Source organism: Lactuca virosa, chromosome 8 (assembly GCF_052849685.1).
Source record: "Lactuca virosa cultivar CGN04683 chromosome 8, Lactuca_virosa_CGN04683_v6, whole genome shotgun sequence".
NCBI classification, from domain to species: Eukaryota; Viridiplantae; Streptophyta; class Magnoliopsida; order Asterales; family Asteraceae; genus Lactuca; species Lactuca virosa.
The window spans coordinates 54,628,069-54,647,778 of NC_136433.1; the positions used below are offsets into that span (position 1 = coordinate 54,628,069).

Sequence of the window (19,710 nt, forward strand, 5' to 3'; positions counted from 1 at the left end):
ATAAACTACATTATTTGCCTTCAAATATCCCTTTCTTGAAGTTGGAATATGTGAATATTATTTGTATAATAAAGATAACAATGTCAAAGATGAGTTTGATTTAAAACAAGTTTAAGTCAAAAGTATTTGACATATAGAACTTGTTATTTATAAAATATTGATATTTACTTTATAATTCTTATTAGGAGATCTAGTCTCATAAAAAGAATTTTAATCATTTCCGAATATGAAGGTGATCGTTATGAAAAATGATTTAAGTAAATAGTCAATCATTCATAAATTAAACTGAGACATATATTTAGACAAGCTAAATGAAAACATACATTGTTCCATAACAAACATTGTTTTATATTACAAGTACATTATGTTCCTAGCACAATTAATAAGCTAAACTCCGAGAGTATAGTTTCAACTTGATTTTGCTTAGCTGGTTACTCTTCTATAAATATCTGCAAACAATTTACAAATATTAGATTAACATTTAAGTACCAAGTACCTAAGTGCTATATGAAAAGTATGAGTTCTATCTAGTAGATACCTGAAATACTAGTCTCTTCCAGACTTTCTTTTCAGATAAGAGGAGCAAATCTTCTTCCAGTGTTCAGTTTATCCACGAAAGAAACAAGATCCATCTATGTGGGCCTTAATGGATTTCATGGACTTAGAGGTGTTTAGTCCATAAAACATCGGCCTCTTAGATCACACAAGGTGATTCTTTTGGGGCTTAAACTATTCCTAGTTAGATGTTAGAAACATCTTTAGGATCAGAATGATGCCTTTACTAGGTATCATGTTCAGGTTTATTACTCAAAGAAAATAGTTTAGGACTAGGACCTTTAAGTGTATACAATTTCATATCTCTCGCGAGATCGTCTCTTAAGACATGAACCCATTCATTGAAGTTGTATCTAGTGAATGTTATTTTTTCATTAAGTCATTAAAGAAAATAACAATTCATGGTAATGACAATGGATTATTTGACGACAAAATTTTAACAAAATTCATTTAGTATTTTCAATATTTAAACTCTTTGATAATTAATACCCTTTTAGTTTCCAAAAACATTAATTATCAAATTCTAGGATCCAAGTTTCAAAACAAATAAATGGTTAGGTATCTTTTATCCCATCCATTTGAATTCAATCTGGTAGATATCGATTATCAATTATATCTTACTATATAATTCCTATATTTATGGGATTGCTAATAACAAAATTAATTAGACATGTTTGATCCCAACTATGCCTCGTAACTCTCTTGCTTAGGTATTCTTTATCACAAAATATTTCCGATCAAATCATCCAATTTGAAAAACATGTGTAATCAGCCTATAACTTGGTTATAGAAATCGCAAATACACCCCGACCATTTAAAGATAACACTAAGCGGTTAGGTATCCTTTATCCCACTAGTGCATACAAGATACGTGCGAGTGCTCTTCAAAACGGATTGCATAAATTTGAGGTTTGTAAAAAGGGTATTTGAAACATCCCAAAAATACGGTCCAAAAATTTCTTTTCAATTTATAAATAAAGCCATAGTAATCCCAATCATCTAATGTAAAAAATAAGTGAAAATATCTCAAAGCATCATATCAAACACTGTATCAAAATCATATATCCAAATATCAGAGTAAATCATACCAGACTAAACGATGCGGTGTGTGCAATGCAGTCATCCCGAGCTCTTCCCTTACTAGCGGAAGTACCTGAAACAAAAACTGAAAACTATAAGCACAAAGCTTAGCGAGTCTCCCCGAACTACCACATACGATACACATAATCATATAATAACATACATTAGGCCTTGCCCGCTACATCGGGACCCACCCGACATCGGACCGAAGTCCAACATCGGCCCCGCCGACATTGGGCCCCACCCGGCATCGAACCGAAGTCGGACATCGGCCCCGCAGACATCGGGCCCCTCCTGGCATCGAGCAAAGCTCAGTATAACTATCAACATATCAACAATACACATAATAAGCACACAACATAAACATGTAAACATTCCTCGGGCCCCACCCGACATCCGACCGAAATCCAGAAACATATAACAAGCACATGCAAGAATCACCAAGACATCAAGCATACCAACATTCCTCGGGGTTTCCCCAACATCAGACTGAAGTCCAGAAACATATAAACTCATAAACCTACATCGGGCACTGCCCGACATCGGACCGATGCCGACACATGCTAACATACTTAACGAGCCGACATTGGTGCTTTAGACCTGTTCTTAGGAGGAAAACTCACCTCAAATGTCGAGTGAAGTAGTTGAACGTCTCTGCTCCTGCAACCGGCTCTATTCACTCCCTATACAAAACAACCCCTTAGATACCATTCCTTATGTCAAGACCCCTTTACGAGTCAACCTTGTTCAAAGTCAATGTCCCAGTCAAAGTCAAAGTCAACAATCTGAGTTGACTTAACTCGTCGAGTCATCTCCCTGATTCGCCGAGTTCCCTTGCTACTCATAGTTGTGAAAACATGAACTAACTCGTCGCAGACTCGTCGAGTTCTAGCTTGTACAAAATCGGGACAAACCGACTCAACTCGTCGAGTCCCTCTCTGGACTCGCCAAGTTCCTCAATCTGTTTAGGCCATCTTAAAAGATTAAGCCCCAACTCTTCAGATCTAAGCTTCATACTTCTCATATACACTGAAAATGTCCTTTTAAGGGTAAAGTTTCCAACTTTACCCGTTAATATCTTTATTTAATGGGTTTAGCTCAAACCCTAACTCCTTAGGACCTATATCTTGGTCCACAGGCCATCCATACTCCAAACTAAAGCCTACAAACAGAGATCTAGACCCTAAACACTACATAGACACGTAAAGCTTCCACCGTTCTCTACATGCATGGCCTTTTGGAGCTTAAAAGGCTAAAAAGACACTCTATAGCTTGCATGGGGCTTCCATGGTCATAAAGTTTGCACCTTTATGCCATGAGAGCCCTCTATAATCCTAGATCTGAAGGTACACTCACTTGGGACTTCCATATCCCAAAGATCAAGCTTCATGGACCAAAAAACCAATAAAGTGAAACTAAGGAGATCTAAGAAACTACTAAGCAAGTTAGAGACTTGATTACCAAAAAATGATGAGGATGAAAGGCAGTCTCTGGATCTACTATCTTTTCTTTGAATCTTCAAGCTTTCCTCTTCTTCACAAGCTTCAAAACACACAAGGTTCACTTAAAAATGGCTCACAACCTCACAAATGCATTAGGGTTTCTGAAACAAGGGTTTGGGACTTGGAGGCTGGAAATGAGGCCAACAAGTGGGGATTAGGATGCTTAAAAGGGTGCAAAAACCCGAATTTAGGGTTTCATCCTGGCAGCCCTACTCATCGAGTTGAGGCTCTCAACTAGTCGAGTAGGTGACTTAAAATCCCGCATCAATTCTGATTTCTACTCGACGAGTTTAGGGCTCCCAACTCGTCGAGTTGCTCTACAAAAGTGAATAAAATATAATTAAATGCGTACCAGGAACCTGACGTTACAATATTTTATATGTTTTATAATTCTAGTTTTAAAAACATATAATATCATGGTTATTACATGCATATAATAAACCATTGTACCAATTTTCAAAAGAAAAACACTTTTAAAGGTTCTATATAAAAAGTTAGTTTTTATATAATTTGATGCGATTCAAAATTAATAACCGGTATTAATTTTGAGGGCATTTGAAACTTTTATATCTTTAATAAAACTTCCTTTTTATTAATTATATATTTGGAGTTTGTATAAGTTATAAAAATCACCATTTTAAAACTTATATTTGAGTATTTCAAAATTTGACATTATTAACGTTTTTATAAAACTGGATTTTATTTTAAAACAATAATTTGTTACATCTTATGTCCACATTACAAATTTTGAAAACCAAACTCCATGTAATGTTTATTTTGTCTAAAATTATTTTAGCATGTGAAAAAGTAATTTATCAACCACACATAATAATTGCATAAAATAAACAACACAAACATGCATACAAATTTATGTGCATAAACATAACTAACTAATGATATTTTTGTGAGCCTACACAAAAATGCCAAGTCCATTCCTAAAGGGACATTTAAGGGGCCAAAAATCATCTTTTAATGTTGTTGTATAAGCTCCCACTTGAGAAAACAACCTTTGTTTGCAAATGATTGGAAAAAACTTCTTTAAGACATTATTTCAGCAATATGCAACACTTTCAGAAAGTGCTGCAGAAAGTGTCGCAAATGCTCAACAACCCTTTGAACAATCTGCCAACAGCAACAACAACAACGCTTAGCGACAGTACGCAATCTGTTATCGAAAATCCAGCACACCTTATACTTGCGAAAATTGCACCGTGGTCTTCAAAAAATGGCTCCAACTTCATTTCTTGTTACATTTTGGTACAAATAAATTTTTTATAACAACTAATCTATCACTTAAAAAAATAAACCAGAAAACTAATCTATTTAATTTATTACATACCATATAAATAAATAAATTATTACAACTTAACCATTTTTATAAAACAACCAACACAACAACACAACAAACACAATGGTCATTGGCTAGTTTACGCACATCATACCTATCAACATACACATTAAACAGCCTTTGTTTTTCTAAGACAACTTTAAATGACAAAAGATGCATGAGAACTTTTGTCACATAAAATAACAATTATAAAGTTGTCATAGAAAATATGTATGAACTTGTTTTTATACAAAACCAAGTTATCCATATTCTCCAAAAACTAAGATTTCCAAAAATCAAAAAATCTAATCAAATTTGCAAGGTGGCTATTGATACCAATTGTTAGATTTTTATTCAAAAACTAGTTTCAAAAACATGATTTTAACAACGAAAGACTTGATCATTTTTGAATAACATAAACAAGTTAAACCCACCAATGATCATCTTGCGAAGTGTAGAAAGATTAAACACCAACCAAAGAAGAAGATAGAGAAATAACAACCTTTGTAGTTCTTCGGATCCTCTTGGGAGGCTTGGAAGTTGATGAAGAATGATGAACTTTAGAGACACCAACAAGTTGTCAACTTGATTTAAGATGTTAGTCTTGTAAGAAAACTCTTAATCTCTTAAGCTTGAAGTTCATAACCAATATGAACTTCAAGAGAGCATAAAAGAGATGCAAGTAAACTCTAAAGTAAATATTTCTAGAGAGAAAGTGCTCATAAAAGATATGCAAGTAAACTCTAAAGCTTGGAGGGAGTGTTCACCTTTTCTCCTACCATCATCCTAGTTCCTTACTTTAATCATATTGTTCATGCTTGTCTTTTTAGAGGAGTGCTTATTTCATTAAATAAATGAAAAGCCCATAATCTCTTTTGTCTAGCCAAATTTCGAAATTATAAAGGCAAAAGAAGACAAAAACCTTTTATATTTTATAAACCAAGTTTATAAAATATAAACTTTAACTTTTTGGTAAAAGACAAAAGAATTTATCTAGTCCAAAATGTTGTGCATGACTTATTAGTTCATACCATATAAATTATATATAATGTTACTTGCTAATGAAAATTATTTCCTACAAATAAATAATTTCCAATTTAATTATAAGAGTTCATTGAATATTTATTAAAATCAATTTATAATAAATAATCAGTGATATCAAGTTGTTGTTAGTATGACCCATTAGTATCATATGTTAATTAACAATATCACTTTAATATGATTTTTGACCATACAAGACTTTTCAATATATATATATATATATATATATATATATATATATATATATATATATATATATATATATATATATATATATATATATATATATATATATATATATATATTGTAACGCCCCGATTTTTAGAATAAGTTGTTTATTTTTAAAATGATATAAACACTCATTTTCATAAAATAATAATCAAGGTAAAACCATTTGTTCAATAAACCAAAATCCATAATCAGAGTTATAATGAAAAACATCGTATAATCTCAAGTCATAAAATTGTCGATGTGTGTGTACAGTTATGCTTTCGTCTTCCCACAATCCCATAAATACCTGAAAATTGTTAATCTACAACTGTAAGCACAAAACTTAGTGAGTTCTATGTCATACATGAAAATTCCCACAATCCGATAAGTACGTGAAAATCAAAGTATCACATACATCACATAAGTACGTGAAAATCAAAGTATCACATACATAACAGATTATCATACATACAATAACGACCTATTTCAACCAAAAGAACATGCAAAACATACAAGCAACGAAGAAGACCCTACTAGTCTAATATACATTCATCACTTAGAAACTATAACATTAGTAATATAGTGTTGATTTATTTACATTTTTAATCTTAAGTAGGTCAACACATATAATAGGTTGAATTGGAAAATACATAAACATGTCAATCTAATGGCAACCCATTTATCTAACACTTTGAGTTGGGGTTGGAAATCTCAATCCATTTAAATAAAAAAAGTTGAATTGGATTGAGATCTTCAATCTAATAATAAATAGGTTAGAACCCAAATCTAACTAATTGCCAGCTCTAACTAATAGTTTGTATGTTGAAAAGAAGGGTTCCACCGTCACTTGCATAACTAAAAATAATCCAATTAAGGATTAATGCCCATCAATGAGAATGTGTACCTTTTTGGTTATAGTAAACGCCATGCGAGATGGTTCATGAGAACGAGGAAAAAGAGTATGTTGTGTTGCATTGTTTTGTTTTGCCGACGAAGATTAGAACGCCATATATAGTTTGCCTATGGCTAGCATTAGCGTGTTGTCTATAATAACAATACCATATATTTTTAGGCTATAATATATTTTCTACATTAAATGTGCGTGGTTCCATAATATGAAATTTGGGTTAGCCATTTTCAAGTGCAAAAGATATGATTATACGTGAAGAGTGTGACGAAAATAACCATACAAGCTTACACATTTAACAAAGAAACTATACAACGTTAGCATTATATTACTCTTTAAACCTTAACAATTAACTCTTGAGTCACACATTGCCATTTCTTATAAGTGTTTAATTACAAAGCTTTATTACTACTTAGACACTCCAAGAATATCCACCTGCACCGACGACATCTATGCAGACGACATATGTTGTCGGTAAAGGTCTTCCTGTCCCAACGGTACAGAATTGACCAACTTTTTTTGACCTGGAACTCTATGCCGACGACATATCGTCTGAATATGGTAGGCGAGAATGAAAACTTTTTTGGTGGTTGTCTGGAAACTATGCTGACGATAAGTCGTCGGTATAGGTAACGAAAATTATAATATCCAATTTTCTTATAATTCATGTTTTAGTAAATAAAACCGACATCGTTTTCGTGTAACTTTTCGACTTGTCTGTAAAGAAAATGACGATCCGTGTGAACTCTGTACCGACGACATGTCGTCGGTATAGGGTTCCTATTTTTTATTATTTTTTTAGTTGTGAGAAAAGGATACAACGTCGTATAACTTAATGCCTATACCGACGATATGTCGTCGGTATAGGGTTTTAACTCCAATTAGTCTGGTTTGTCTCCCACATTTGCAGCCACCGTATCTCACCTCTTCTTTTCTTTTCTCTGTCCAATCCCACCTGCAGACGAGAAATCCGGCCGCCTCCTTCACCTTCGACCGCCGGTATACGTAAAATCACTCTATAATTCCGATTTTCTCACTTTTTGAGGTTTAATTTTTATTTAGGTGCCTAATGTACCACATTTTTCCTTTGGTTTCCGGTTAGGATCTCACCGGAGGACCACCACCGACCTCACTCTCCTTCCAACCTCTCTCTGACTGTTGACTGTCGACAACAGGTGTTTGATTTTTGAGTTTTTTTTAAGTATTATTATTATTATTATTTCTGTTTTTGGGTGACCACCGGCCACCACCGGCAGACCACCTTTGAAGCCTACTCCCGACGACCAGCTATCACTGCCCCCGTAAGGATGTTTGATTTGTTTTTTGTTTTTTTTTTTTGTTTTTTTTTACTAATATGCTGTTTTTCGGTGACCACCAACCACCACCGGAGGACCACCGTTGAAGCCAACCCAACCCAAGAGAAATCCCGTTACCACTGCACAAAACAAGTATGTTTTTTTTTTTTTTTTTTTTTTTTTTTTTTTTTTCTGTTTTTCTGTTTTGTTTTTTTTTTATTTTTATTTTTATTTTGGTTAGATAATCTTATGAAATTGTGATATCTTTTATGCCTTATATATGATGATTTGTATAATTGTTTGAAATTGATTGTTTGAAAATGGTAAAAGTTGTTTGGTAATCGTATGAAATTGTGGTATAAGTTGTTTGTTTTTGTGTTTAGATGTTTGAAACTGAAATTTGGTATATGTCTTGATTTTGAGTGCTTTTATATTTTGATGTTGATATGCTTGCTTGAAGTATGACTTTAATATGATATTGGAGTGATTCTATGCTTGAAATCTTATTAACGCTTGGAATATGAAAGTGGTATTGTATGTCTAAATGAAATGGACATTGGAATCGAATGTATTGTATACATGTATGATTATGTGAGATTTAGGTTTAATAATTTGAGTGTATGAAATTATATGTATTGGAATTGTAGTATACTTGTATGAAACAGGAATTGTTGTACACTTGCATAGAATTGGAATTGATGTATAAAATTGTATGTTAGAAAATTGGAATTGATTGTGTTAGATGAATTGATAAAGTTATTAATTGATAAGTTAAATTGCTTGTATTTAGAAAAGTAAAGAACTAAATAGCTATGTTTTTTTTTATACTTGTGAATATAATATAATATAAAAACTACAATACTATAATAGAAAATAAATAAAAGTATGATGTTATAATTAACAAAAATATGATCCGTTGGACCGTACCGGACCGGATCGGGAAATATTTTTTTGCTGCTGTTTTTTATAAATAAAAGTATACTTTTTCTTATTAATAGTGTTTTTCTGTTAAAAAATGCAATATTTTTTTAAATAAAAAGTGCAGTTTTTTATATATGGTGCAGTTTTTTTACAAATAAAAACAGTTTAATGCAATTTTTTGTAAAAACATGCATTTTTTTAGAAAAAGTGCAGTTTTTTTCCTTATAAATGGTGCTGTTTTTTTTACAAATAAAAGCTGTTAAAATACAGTTTTTTATTAATAGTGTTGTTTTTTATTTAAACATGCAGGTTTTTTATTAATAGTGCTGTTTTTTTTAGAAAAAATGCAGGTATTTTTATAAATGGTGTTTTTTTTTTTTTTTTTTTTTTTTTTTTTTTTTTTACAAATAAATGTTGTTAAAGTGCAGTTTTTTTATTAATAGTGTTCTTTTTTATTTTATAAAAAGTGTTGTTTTTTTGTTAAAAAAATGCATTTTTTATGTTTTCTAAATGTTAATTCGGTCCAAAACCCGAAACCCGGTTTAGTACCCGGGATCGGACCGGACCGAACCGAATCCGAACCCAATACACCAAAAAAGGGTCCATTTTTCGGTCTTCGGGTCCTGTTGCTCATCCCCTACTAACTTTTAATAAATATATACAATATAATTTTTAATAATGAAACAACAATGACGATCGATAAGAGTTGGATTGGAGAGAACAGAATGTCTTCAAGATACTTGGAAGGTCTTAAAAACTTTATGAAGATTGCTAAGAAACATGTCAATTCTAGAGGCAAAGTGCGTTGCTCGTGCAAAACGTATGTGAATTCGTATCAACATGTTTTACCTACGGTTTATGCCCACTTACATGACATTGGCTTTCTAGAAACATATACTACGTGGATTCATCACAGTGAGAAACATGTTGGTTCTTCAGATATAGGCTACAATTCGACTCCAAGAATAAACACTCCAGTAAACACGCCTGCAACTAATGAGATGTTTGATGTAATTGATGATGTTATGGTGGAACAAAATACAAATGAAGAAAATATAGACGAGGAGGGACGAGGTATAAACCCAAAATTTGATGATTTGTTTGAGGAGCTCAATACCAAGTTATACCCTGAATGTAGCGATATGCTCGCCTTAAACTTTTTGGCAAAGTTGTTGCATATTAAAGTGATCAATAGATGGACAAATAGTTCGTTTGACCAACTTGTAGAGTTACTAAGAGTTGCTTTCCAGAAAAGAAAGATTTCAACCTCACACTATGAAGCTAAGAAGAAGTTGAGAAAGATAGGGTTAAGATATCAATCGATCCACTCTTGCAAAAATGATTGTGCTTTGTTTTGGAAGGAGAATGGTTCCATGGAGAATTGCCCGATTTGTAAGGAGAGTAGATGGGTGGACGAAACTACAATGGGGAAGAAAGTACCACAAAAAGTGTTGCGGTACTTTCCTTTGACTCCAAGGCTTCGAAGAATGTATAACTCCAGATTCACAACTAAAGATATGAATTAGTATAATTCTAGAAGCTCCATAGATGGTATGATGTATCATCCGATTGATGGGAAGTCATGGCAAGATTTTGATCAGAGATATCCAGAGTTTGCTAAAGAACCTAGAAATGTTCGTCTAGGTTTGGCTGCTGATGGCTTCAATCCATTCAGCAACTTTAATAGTACTTACTTGTCGGTTATATTGACTACCTACAACACACCACCATGGATATGTATGAAATAGTCTTCTTTCATGCTAACTTTGCTGATTCCTGACCCTAAATCACCCTCAAAGGACATTGATATTTTCTTGACGCCTTTGGTGGATGAGTTGAAAATGTTGTGGGCTGAAGGAGTCCAAATGAGAGACGCATCAACTAACACCGTATTCAACATGCGTGCGATGTTATGGACTATCAATTATTTTCCGGTCAGTTTGTCTGGATGGAGTGGTCAAGGTTATTTAGCATGCCTTACTTGTAACACATACACATCTTCCATTCATGTGACCAACAAGATGCCTTATGTTGGTCATAGACGATTCTTGCGTATGAACAATGGGTGGGGGAAAAGTTTATTGTTTAATGGTCAACCCGAGAGAAGACCACATCCAAGACGATTCAGTAATACAACTATATTAAAGCAACTGGCTCGTCTCCCTGATCGTATTCTAGGGAAACATCCTGAGCACGGGGGTGCAACAAGAAGGCGTGATGATGAAACAAGAAAAAGAGAGTTGAATTGGACGAAACATAGTATCTTTTTTGAGCTTGAGTATTGGTCTTCCCTCGAGCTAAAACACAATATAGATTTTATGCATGTGGAGAAAAATGTGGATGAGAGTATTTTAAATATTGCACTGATGAATGAAAAAACCAAAGACAAATAAGAAGCAAGAGAAGACTTGAAAAATATGGGCATTCAGTCAGATCAATGGCCAAAAGAGAAAGTCAACAAGAGGAAGAAAGTCAACAAGAAGAAGGAAGACAACAACAAGAAGAAAGTTGTACTACAACATGCTGATTACTCTTTCAAACTAATTGATCGACAATGTTTCTTTCAATTCATTAAAGGAGTGAGGCTACCTGATGGTTTTGGATCGAACTTTAATAAGAAGGTGAATGATACTGCATAAAATTTGGTTGGGCTAAAGTCTCACGATCATCACATCCTTATGCAGCGATTGCTACCTATAGGGGTTCAAGCATTTCTCCTAGAAAATGTTTCAACAAAAATCATTGACGTGTGCACATTATTTAAATTTTTTTATGCACGGTCATTAGATGTTAACGACATGAGAAATGCCAAAACAGAGGTGGTGAAGATTTTATGCAATCTTGAGTTGATATACCCTCCAATATTTTTCGACATCACGATTCATCTAATTCTTCATTTATATGAACAAGCCATTCTTGGAGGCATGTACACATGAGATGGATGTATCCCTTTGAAAGATACATGAAAAAACTTAAAAATCATGTCAGAAACAAAGCCAAGCCAGGAGGCTAAATAGCAGAGGGTTATGTTACAGATGAAGCTTTGACATTCTGCTTTATGTATCTTGAGGGTATGCAAACCAAATTCAATCGTGTTGATAGAAATGAGGATCCTAGCCTTCCAAAAAGGCTAAACAGGTTTGGTATATATAACAAAATTTGTGAAAATATTAAAAAAAGGCTATACAGACAACATGTCGTCGGTATAACTTTATAACTGTAATAACCATTTCATCTTTACCGACGACATGTCGTCTCTAGTACTAAAATGGAAGTTCCCTGTCACCCACTTTTCCAGACGACATGTCGTCTGGATAGCTCAATTATGTCCCGACGACGTGTCGTCTGTAAAGGTGAACTTTATACCGAAGATAGGTCGTCAGAATAGGTTTATAATAAAACTTTTTTTTCCACAAAAATCAGTCCCGACGACCTTTTGAAGAGGACATGTCGTTGACATTGGTGGCTCTATACAGACGACATCTATCCCGATGACATTTTCCAATTTTACCGACGGGGCTATACCGATGACTTTGTATAGACGATAAGTCGTCAGTATAGGCTTTTCCGCCGACATGTCGTCGACGTAGTTGCTGAAAGTGTCATCAGTATAAGCCTCATTCCTTGTGGTGAGATGACTTACTGGAAACATGAATGATCATTAATAAAACACTATAAGAAAAAAGGAAATTAGCGGCGACAAATTTTGCCGGTAAAGAGTAACGATGTCGACGGTAATGGTAATAGCGGCTACACGTTGCCGGTAAAAAGTCGCCGCTACTGTCTGTCGCTATTGATCAAAATGTCGCCACTAATGATAATTGTCGATGCTAATGCTCCCGTCGCCGGAAATACTTGGTGTCGCCGCTAATGATGATGTCGCCGGTAACAGAGTTGCCGGTATAACATTTTTTCATTTTTTAATTTTTTTTAATCAACAAATTTGGGTATAAAAAAACCGATACATAACGACATTAAATACAGAAAAAATCACATAACAACATCCCATTAGATACCAAATACTGTTATAATTAATTTCATACCAAAATAAACAACCAAAGTTTTACAATTCTAACAAGTAGCAAAGTGTGATGACAAGTGTAACATGCAACACACAAACCAATTATCTGACAAACCACCATCTCTGTTCCCATCGTTTCCTCCTTGATTATTCCCCGATTGAAAAAACGCATAAAGCTCCTCCCTACATTATGGGTCGTTGAGCAGTGCCCGAAGATTTTCCAACTACATAATAAATAACAACATATATAAACTTATAAGTTAAATTATCAAACATAAAAAAAACTACCAAACTACATTTCTATTTCTTACACTTAAATACAAGATATACAAAAAGTACATTGCTATTTCTTGCAGTTGGCACAAAAGCATAATTACCAAATTAACATGCATTAAACTAAGGCAAGAAACCAAAGTACATTGCTATTTCTTGCACTTGGGACAAAAACTCAATTACCAAAGCTTTTAGCAAATAATCACCACAAAAAAATTACCAAATCAACATGCATTTTTTGATGCCAAAGTACATTGCTATTTTTAAACCTGAGACAAAAGACCAATGTACATTTCTATTTGTTGCACTTAAATACAAGAAATACCAAAGTACATTGATATTTCTTGCACTTAAAATCAACATTATTACATCTTGCACTTGGGACAAAAGCACAATTACCTAATCAACATGCATTTATTGATGCCAAAGTACATCGCTATTTTTAAACTAAGACAAAAAAAACCAAAGTACATTGCTATTTGTTGCACTTGGGACAAAAAACCAATTACCAAAGCTTTTAAAAAGTACATTGTTATATCTTGCAGTTGGGACAAAAGCACAATTACCAAAGCTTTTAACAAAGCTACTTGAAAACTCTCTGACAACAGATGAGTGTCTGGATCCCGGTACATCTGATCCAAATCAAACTTTGTCTACAAAAAAAAGTTAACCAAGTAAAAAATCAGTCATAATTAACCATATAAAATATTTTTATATAAATAATTTACCCCTAAATGTTGTATTACTATATCCTTTATTGCAAGGGATACTTTTTTCCAAGTCCATTTATCAAAAGGGACCATCTGCCACATTATTTTTCCAACTTCTCGTGCAAACACGTCTTTCGGCTCTCCTACAGGATCATATGTCATATCCCTATCATAATCCATGTTAATCGGTTTGCCCTTATTCTGTAAGAGTGCTCTTTCAAGCTTAATATTTTTGGCTTTACCTCGGACTTTCCTACGTTGCTCAACTACAAATATAATTAAAAATTATTAGAAACGGTATTTAATTTATAATAACCGAATAAAAATAGTAAATAAAAATTCATAATAAGACTTACAGTCCTGTTCATGATGACCAACACCTCTACCACCTGGGAAAGGTGAGTCCTCAGCTCCATCACCCCCATGTCCACGGCCCATTACAACAACCATGGTGTACACAAACAAAAGCAATATCGACCTATTTTAAATGACATTGTAAATTATATCATCCTACTTTTTTTGTACTTTTTTCTATTATAGCATTGATTATTAAATGACATTATAAATTATAATTCATAATGTCATGAAAGTACAATGTTATAATTGAAAAACAAAAAAAAGTATGATGCTTTAATTCAAAATGTCATTTAAAGTACAATGTTATAATTAAAAAAAATGGGACGGTATAAATAGCATCCTATTTTTTTTTTAATTATAACATTGTAGTTTAAATAACATTGTGAATTATATAATCTTATTTTTTTTCTTTTTCAATTATAGCATTGTACTTTACATGACATTATGAAATAACATCCTACTTTTTTTTTCTAAATGAAATTATTAGTTATAGAATCCTACTTTTTTTTTTAATTATAGCATTGTAATTTTGAGGCTTGCCTAATTAAATCATAACATTATACACACATACATTCTTGTTTGCATATAAATAAACACACACACACACACACACACACATATATATATATATATATATATATATATATATATATATATATATATATATGCATCATATGTATACACATATACAAAAATACACAATATAAACAAATACACATATGCATACATTATAACACATACATTATAGATTGCAAACCAAAAACTACACAATATATACAAATACACATATGCATACATCATAAAGACATTTTTACTATAATCAAATACACATACTTTCAAATACATATACCACATATACATACTTTCACATATATACATAATAGCATTCTACTTACACAAAATACACATGTTTTCATATACATATTATACACACTTAGATACACAAAATACACATATTTTCACATACATACACCAAATACACCAAAAATAACACTTGATGATGAAAAAAATACACTATTTTTACACACATATGCCAAATTCCACATAATATATATAAGCACACATATTTTGCAACAAAATCTCGAAATTCAAAGCTTAAAGAACCCGTGGTGGTCGGAATTGAAGAAATGGTGTAGTGGTTTGTGGTGGTCCTCGGTAGTCACAGTAAACCCGCGGCGGTGACCAAGACAAAATGATCAAAAAAATTGAAATTGAAAAGTATTTTGCAATTAATCATCAAATGGAGCTGGAAATCGATGTTATAAAAGAAAGACAAAGAAAAATCAGAAGTTGAAGCTACCTTTTACCCGAGATGCACTATTTTTGTTCGAGTTGAACCCGTTTTCACCGGAGTAACTGAAGCCCTAAACCCCTTGATCAGTAATCTCACAATGCTGGGGAGTCTCTTTGTCGGAATCGTTGATAATGCATAGAAAATGGGGGAAGAAAAATAAACGAGACAACAAGATGAACACAGGAAGGAAGCAAGCAGAAAGTGAAGTCTACGTCGTTTTTTCTTTTTATCTGCGCATGCCTGTAGCGGCGACACTTAAGGCTTTAGCGGCGACAACCAGCAACATCGACGACTTTTTGGAAGGAAGGGTACCGCGTCTATTTTTATTCCACACTTACCGGCGACAATTTCGACCTTTACCGGCAACAAATTGTCGCCGGTATTGACTTTCTGCGACAATGAACCCCAGTCGTTGGATTAGATCGTCGAGCTAACGGTTGAGATTTCCCGGAAGGTGTTAGTGCGGATCCGGCGTCAAGACCATTACCGACGACATTATTAGCGGCGACTTTGGCTTGAGTCGCCGCTAAAAGCCTGTGTCGCCGCTAATAATGTCGCCGGTAATGGTCTAGTTTCTTGTAGTGAAAAGTAATTACTTATTTTACAATTAGTCTCAAGAATGGGGCATGTGTCTGAAAAAATTGCATGTGTGTTACAAACGACTAAATATAACATGAAGATGTTTATTCTTGAACTAATACTTGCAAAACTAAACGGCACTCAAGAATGAAGTAGGATTTGGAGGTACTGGGATTTTGACAGTCCCTTCAAGCATCAACACTACTTTTTTCATCGAGGGGCGGAGCGACGGATCCTCTTGAGTGCACCAAAGGCCTATCTTGATCATCCGTTCTAGTGTTCTTCTATCTACATCCTCATCATTCACTAGTTTGAATAATTCACCTGTTTCATAACATCTATAGACCCAATCTTCGAGAATAGCTTCATCAGATGGAAGGTTGTTGTTAAGCTTCCTTCGGCAACATAAAATCTCAAATAGAACGATCCCAAAACTATACACATCCACTTTAACTGTTATAGGCAGCTTCTTGTGCCATTCAGGAGCAACATAACCCCTTGTTCCTCTGATCAAAGTGGACGTTCTAGTTTGGTCATGTTCGAGTAGTTTTGCCAATCCAAAGTCTGAAATCTTGGCACTTCCATACTCGTCCATGAGGATATTTTGAGGCTTGATGTCACAATGAATTATGGGTGTTTCACATTCTTCATGTAGGTAGAAGATCCCATGGGCAATGTCAAGCGCAATTCTTATTCTCTCTGACCAAGATGGCTTGCTTTTGGGGTCGAATAATATATCTGCAATTGATCCTTTGGTCATGTACTCAAAAACCAGGAGCCTTTCCGGACCATGATCACAACAATAACCAAGTAGCCTTGTTAGGTTACGATGATGAGTTCTCCCAATCACTTTCATTTCAGTTTGAAACTCTCTTTCCCCTTCTTGTGCCAACTCTTGTTTTAATTTCTTCACTGCCACAATCTTCATCGAGCTCTCTATAATTCCTTTATAAACTATCCCAAACGATCCTCTACCCAGTTCTTCTTTAAAACCATCTGTGATTTTCTCTAGCTCAGCATATGAAAATGCCCGGAGCCCAACATCCTCGAACAATTGAACATTTACATGCTCAGAAATCTTTTTGTATGCCCAAACGTGAGATCTCCACATGATTACTCCAGAAAGTAGCAAAATGAGTATTGCAAATGAGATAATTGAAACCCCTATAACAAAGAACTTCACTTGTCGCACTTTCTTGACCTGGATTGATGGGTAAATAGTTGGATCCGATCCGTTATTTACAGAAGATAGATATACTTTAATGAATCCGACATTTGACTCACTTTCTCTTACTTGCATGTATCTTAAAGGGAGCTTCTGCAACCTGCAACTCCCTCCTGTGAACAATACCGCCTCGCAGTTGCAGTCATTCTTGCAAGCAAGTGAACACTCTTCTTGGTTTGACGCTTCTGGGAGAGCATATGCATCATCTTCCCAAAGAGTATTAAGCAACCTTGTCATCTGGGATAAGGTACCTTCATCTCCTTCCTGAATTTTGCAAGTTTCTGCTGTGTAATTTCTTTTGCAACCTGAAGACCAAGACCCAGGTTTCACAAAATCAAACCCAGGTAAACATCTGCATGTCGCAGCGTCGTTAATGACATCACAAAACCCGTTTACACCACAGAGACCCCGCCCTGCACACTTGTCAGTAGAAGATGCCCATATGACTATATCATTCTGGCTCGTGTTACTTAAATCATGAAAATAAAGTCGAAAGATTCCGTCCACGTCGATCTTCATGCGATAGATTGCATCTTCTCTAGGATAGCCTCCTTTTGTTAGATTCCTGATATAATAACTTGAATTTTGCAACAAGTATAGAAAGCCATCAGAATCCAGATTTAGAGTTACATTAGGTCCGCTCTCGGCGGTGTTGGACGCATAGTATGAAGTAATAGCAAAATCTGGAAACCCTAAATTTGGGTATTGGACAAGGTTCCCATCGAGTTGCATACTCAGCTTGAAGATCCCAATGGAGTGATCTGCCTCCGATACACAAGAAAGTAAGGCTTGACGGGGTACAAGACGTTGTCCAACCAAAAGGGTATCAGTGGGGTGGTCAAAGCTTTGCCACAATATCGTCCTCCGGTCGGAATCATAGAGCACAAAGTTGCCGGAGTCTTGCATGGAAGCAACAGCAGCACCGATACCGCGGGTATCAGAGATACTGATCCGTTGGCCTTGTGGTTGGTCGACGACGAGCCTTCCATCGGTTGTGAAACGCAAAGTAGCACTATTGGAGAGTGGAAGGGTTTCACGGCTGGCGGTCCATACAACAGTTCTTTCTGCAATTCCGGCAATATAAATACCGACGGCGTAGCCACCTGTCTGTGGGTAGAAACCAAAGGCGTATAGTCCCGACGGCGACAACCATGACGTGTTGGCACCTATAGGCCTTAAAGAAGAACCTCGTGTTATATTGGATTGGGCTTTTGCTATATTGAAGATAAGGAAAATGGTGAAGACAAAGGGAACAAAGCTGGCTACATGTGAACTAGAATTCGCCATTTATTGAAGTAAACAGTATAGTTCGCCGGGTTTTATAGGAAAAAGCACAGGGTTGTGGGAACATTCTGTAAGCAGATTTTTATTATTTAAAAATGTCTATTACTAAATTATAACTAAAGCGTTTTTAAATCAAATACATGTTTCAAAATAATAGACATGGACATGTTATCATATTAAAAATGTGTCACCTTACGTGCCATGTCATCCTTAACAGATATCATTTATGTATGTAGGAAAGAGTGTTCACATTTATAAGGTAAATGGTATGGCGGTTGTTTTGTCAATGATAAAAGGGTGACATATAGACTTCATGTAAGATTTTATCATTTTTACCACAATTTATCTATGAGTGAGATGTGATATTTTTACCATTGAAATAATAATAATAATAATAATAATAATAATAATAATAATAATAAATTTGCAATGACCAATATGAAAACCAAACCTTCAAACAATCTCGCATCTCAAAGTTCAAACCATTGAGATTTGTCAATGGCAAAAGAATCTAGTCAAGGGGTGGTGTTTGTCACCGGCAAATTAACTAATCCACATAACTTCCCTTAATATTTAGAATGTTGCTCCTCGTGGTAGTTATAATATTTCTTATCATAACATCCCTTAATATGATAGGGAACGGTGTTCCCGATGTTATAATGTCGTTAAAACACCTCCACGCCAGCCATAACACCTAAAAACGGTCACATACTGTGTAGTCTAAGGTCTGTATTGTTTCCTATATAGCGTGTAGACAGTCTTTTTTTCAGGTTTTATTGATTTAGTTATAGGCGTAATGAAAACCAAAAAGCTTTGAGATGTTAACTAGGTGTATTGAATGAAAATATATTACACTTGTGTGCATGTAACACAAATTGTAATCCTACAAGTTTACTTAAAAAATATAACTAGCTTTTATTAAATAAGGTATACAAAATAAAGAACAATTTATTGCGTGTTTTATACGAGAAATTTATGGAGTCAACTTGCCGTATTTTATAAGCCAATCAAACTTGTTTGATCGGATAGGAGACTCGGACTTGGCTTTTCATACTTTGTTCTAGAAAATTATAGAAATTGAATGATATATAAATAAAATTCATGAAAAGTAGTGTAGTCGTTATCATGA

The 19,710-nt window shown here is 34.4% G+C and overlaps 2 protein-coding genes across 2 annotated transcripts; one reads left to right on the forward strand and one right to left on the reverse strand.

Annotated features, from left to right (window-relative positions):
* Positions 1–9,527: 9,527 nt before the first annotated feature.
* Positions 9,528–10,586, forward strand: LOC145130356 (uncharacterized). Its single transcript, XM_079065170.1, has 2 exons — positions 9,528–10,294; positions 10,376–10,586. Exons 1-2 carry the CDS (start codon positions 9,528–9,530, stop codon positions 10,584–10,586), a joined length of 978 nt encoding a protein of 325 aa, XP_078921296.1.
* Positions 10,587–16,162: 5,576 nt separating this feature from the next.
* LOC145132773 (G-type lectin S-receptor-like serine/threonine-protein kinase LECRK3) lies at positions 16,163–18,584 on the reverse strand. Its single transcript, XM_079067672.1, has one exon. It carries the CDS (start codon positions 18,582–18,584, stop codon positions 16,203–16,205), a length of 2,382 nt encoding a protein of 793 aa, XP_078923798.1. The 3' UTR covers positions 16,163–16,202.
* Between the last annotated feature and the right edge of the window lie 1,126 nt (positions 18,585–19,710).

Bases quoted from the DNA above. Each gene is read 5' to 3' on its own strand.
- LOC145130356 (XM_079065170.1), top strand. From the start codon at position 9,528: ATGACGATCGATAAGAGTTGGATTGGAGAGAACAGAATGTCTTCAAGA. The intron at 10,295-10,375 runs GTACTTTCCTTT...GTATAATTCTAG, and splicing joins GTACCACAAAAAGTGTTGCG to AAGCTCCATAGATGGTATGA.
- LOC145132773 (XM_079067672.1), bottom strand. From the start codon at position 18,584: ATGGCGAATTCTAGTTCACATGTAGCCAGCTTTGTTCCCTTTGTCTTC.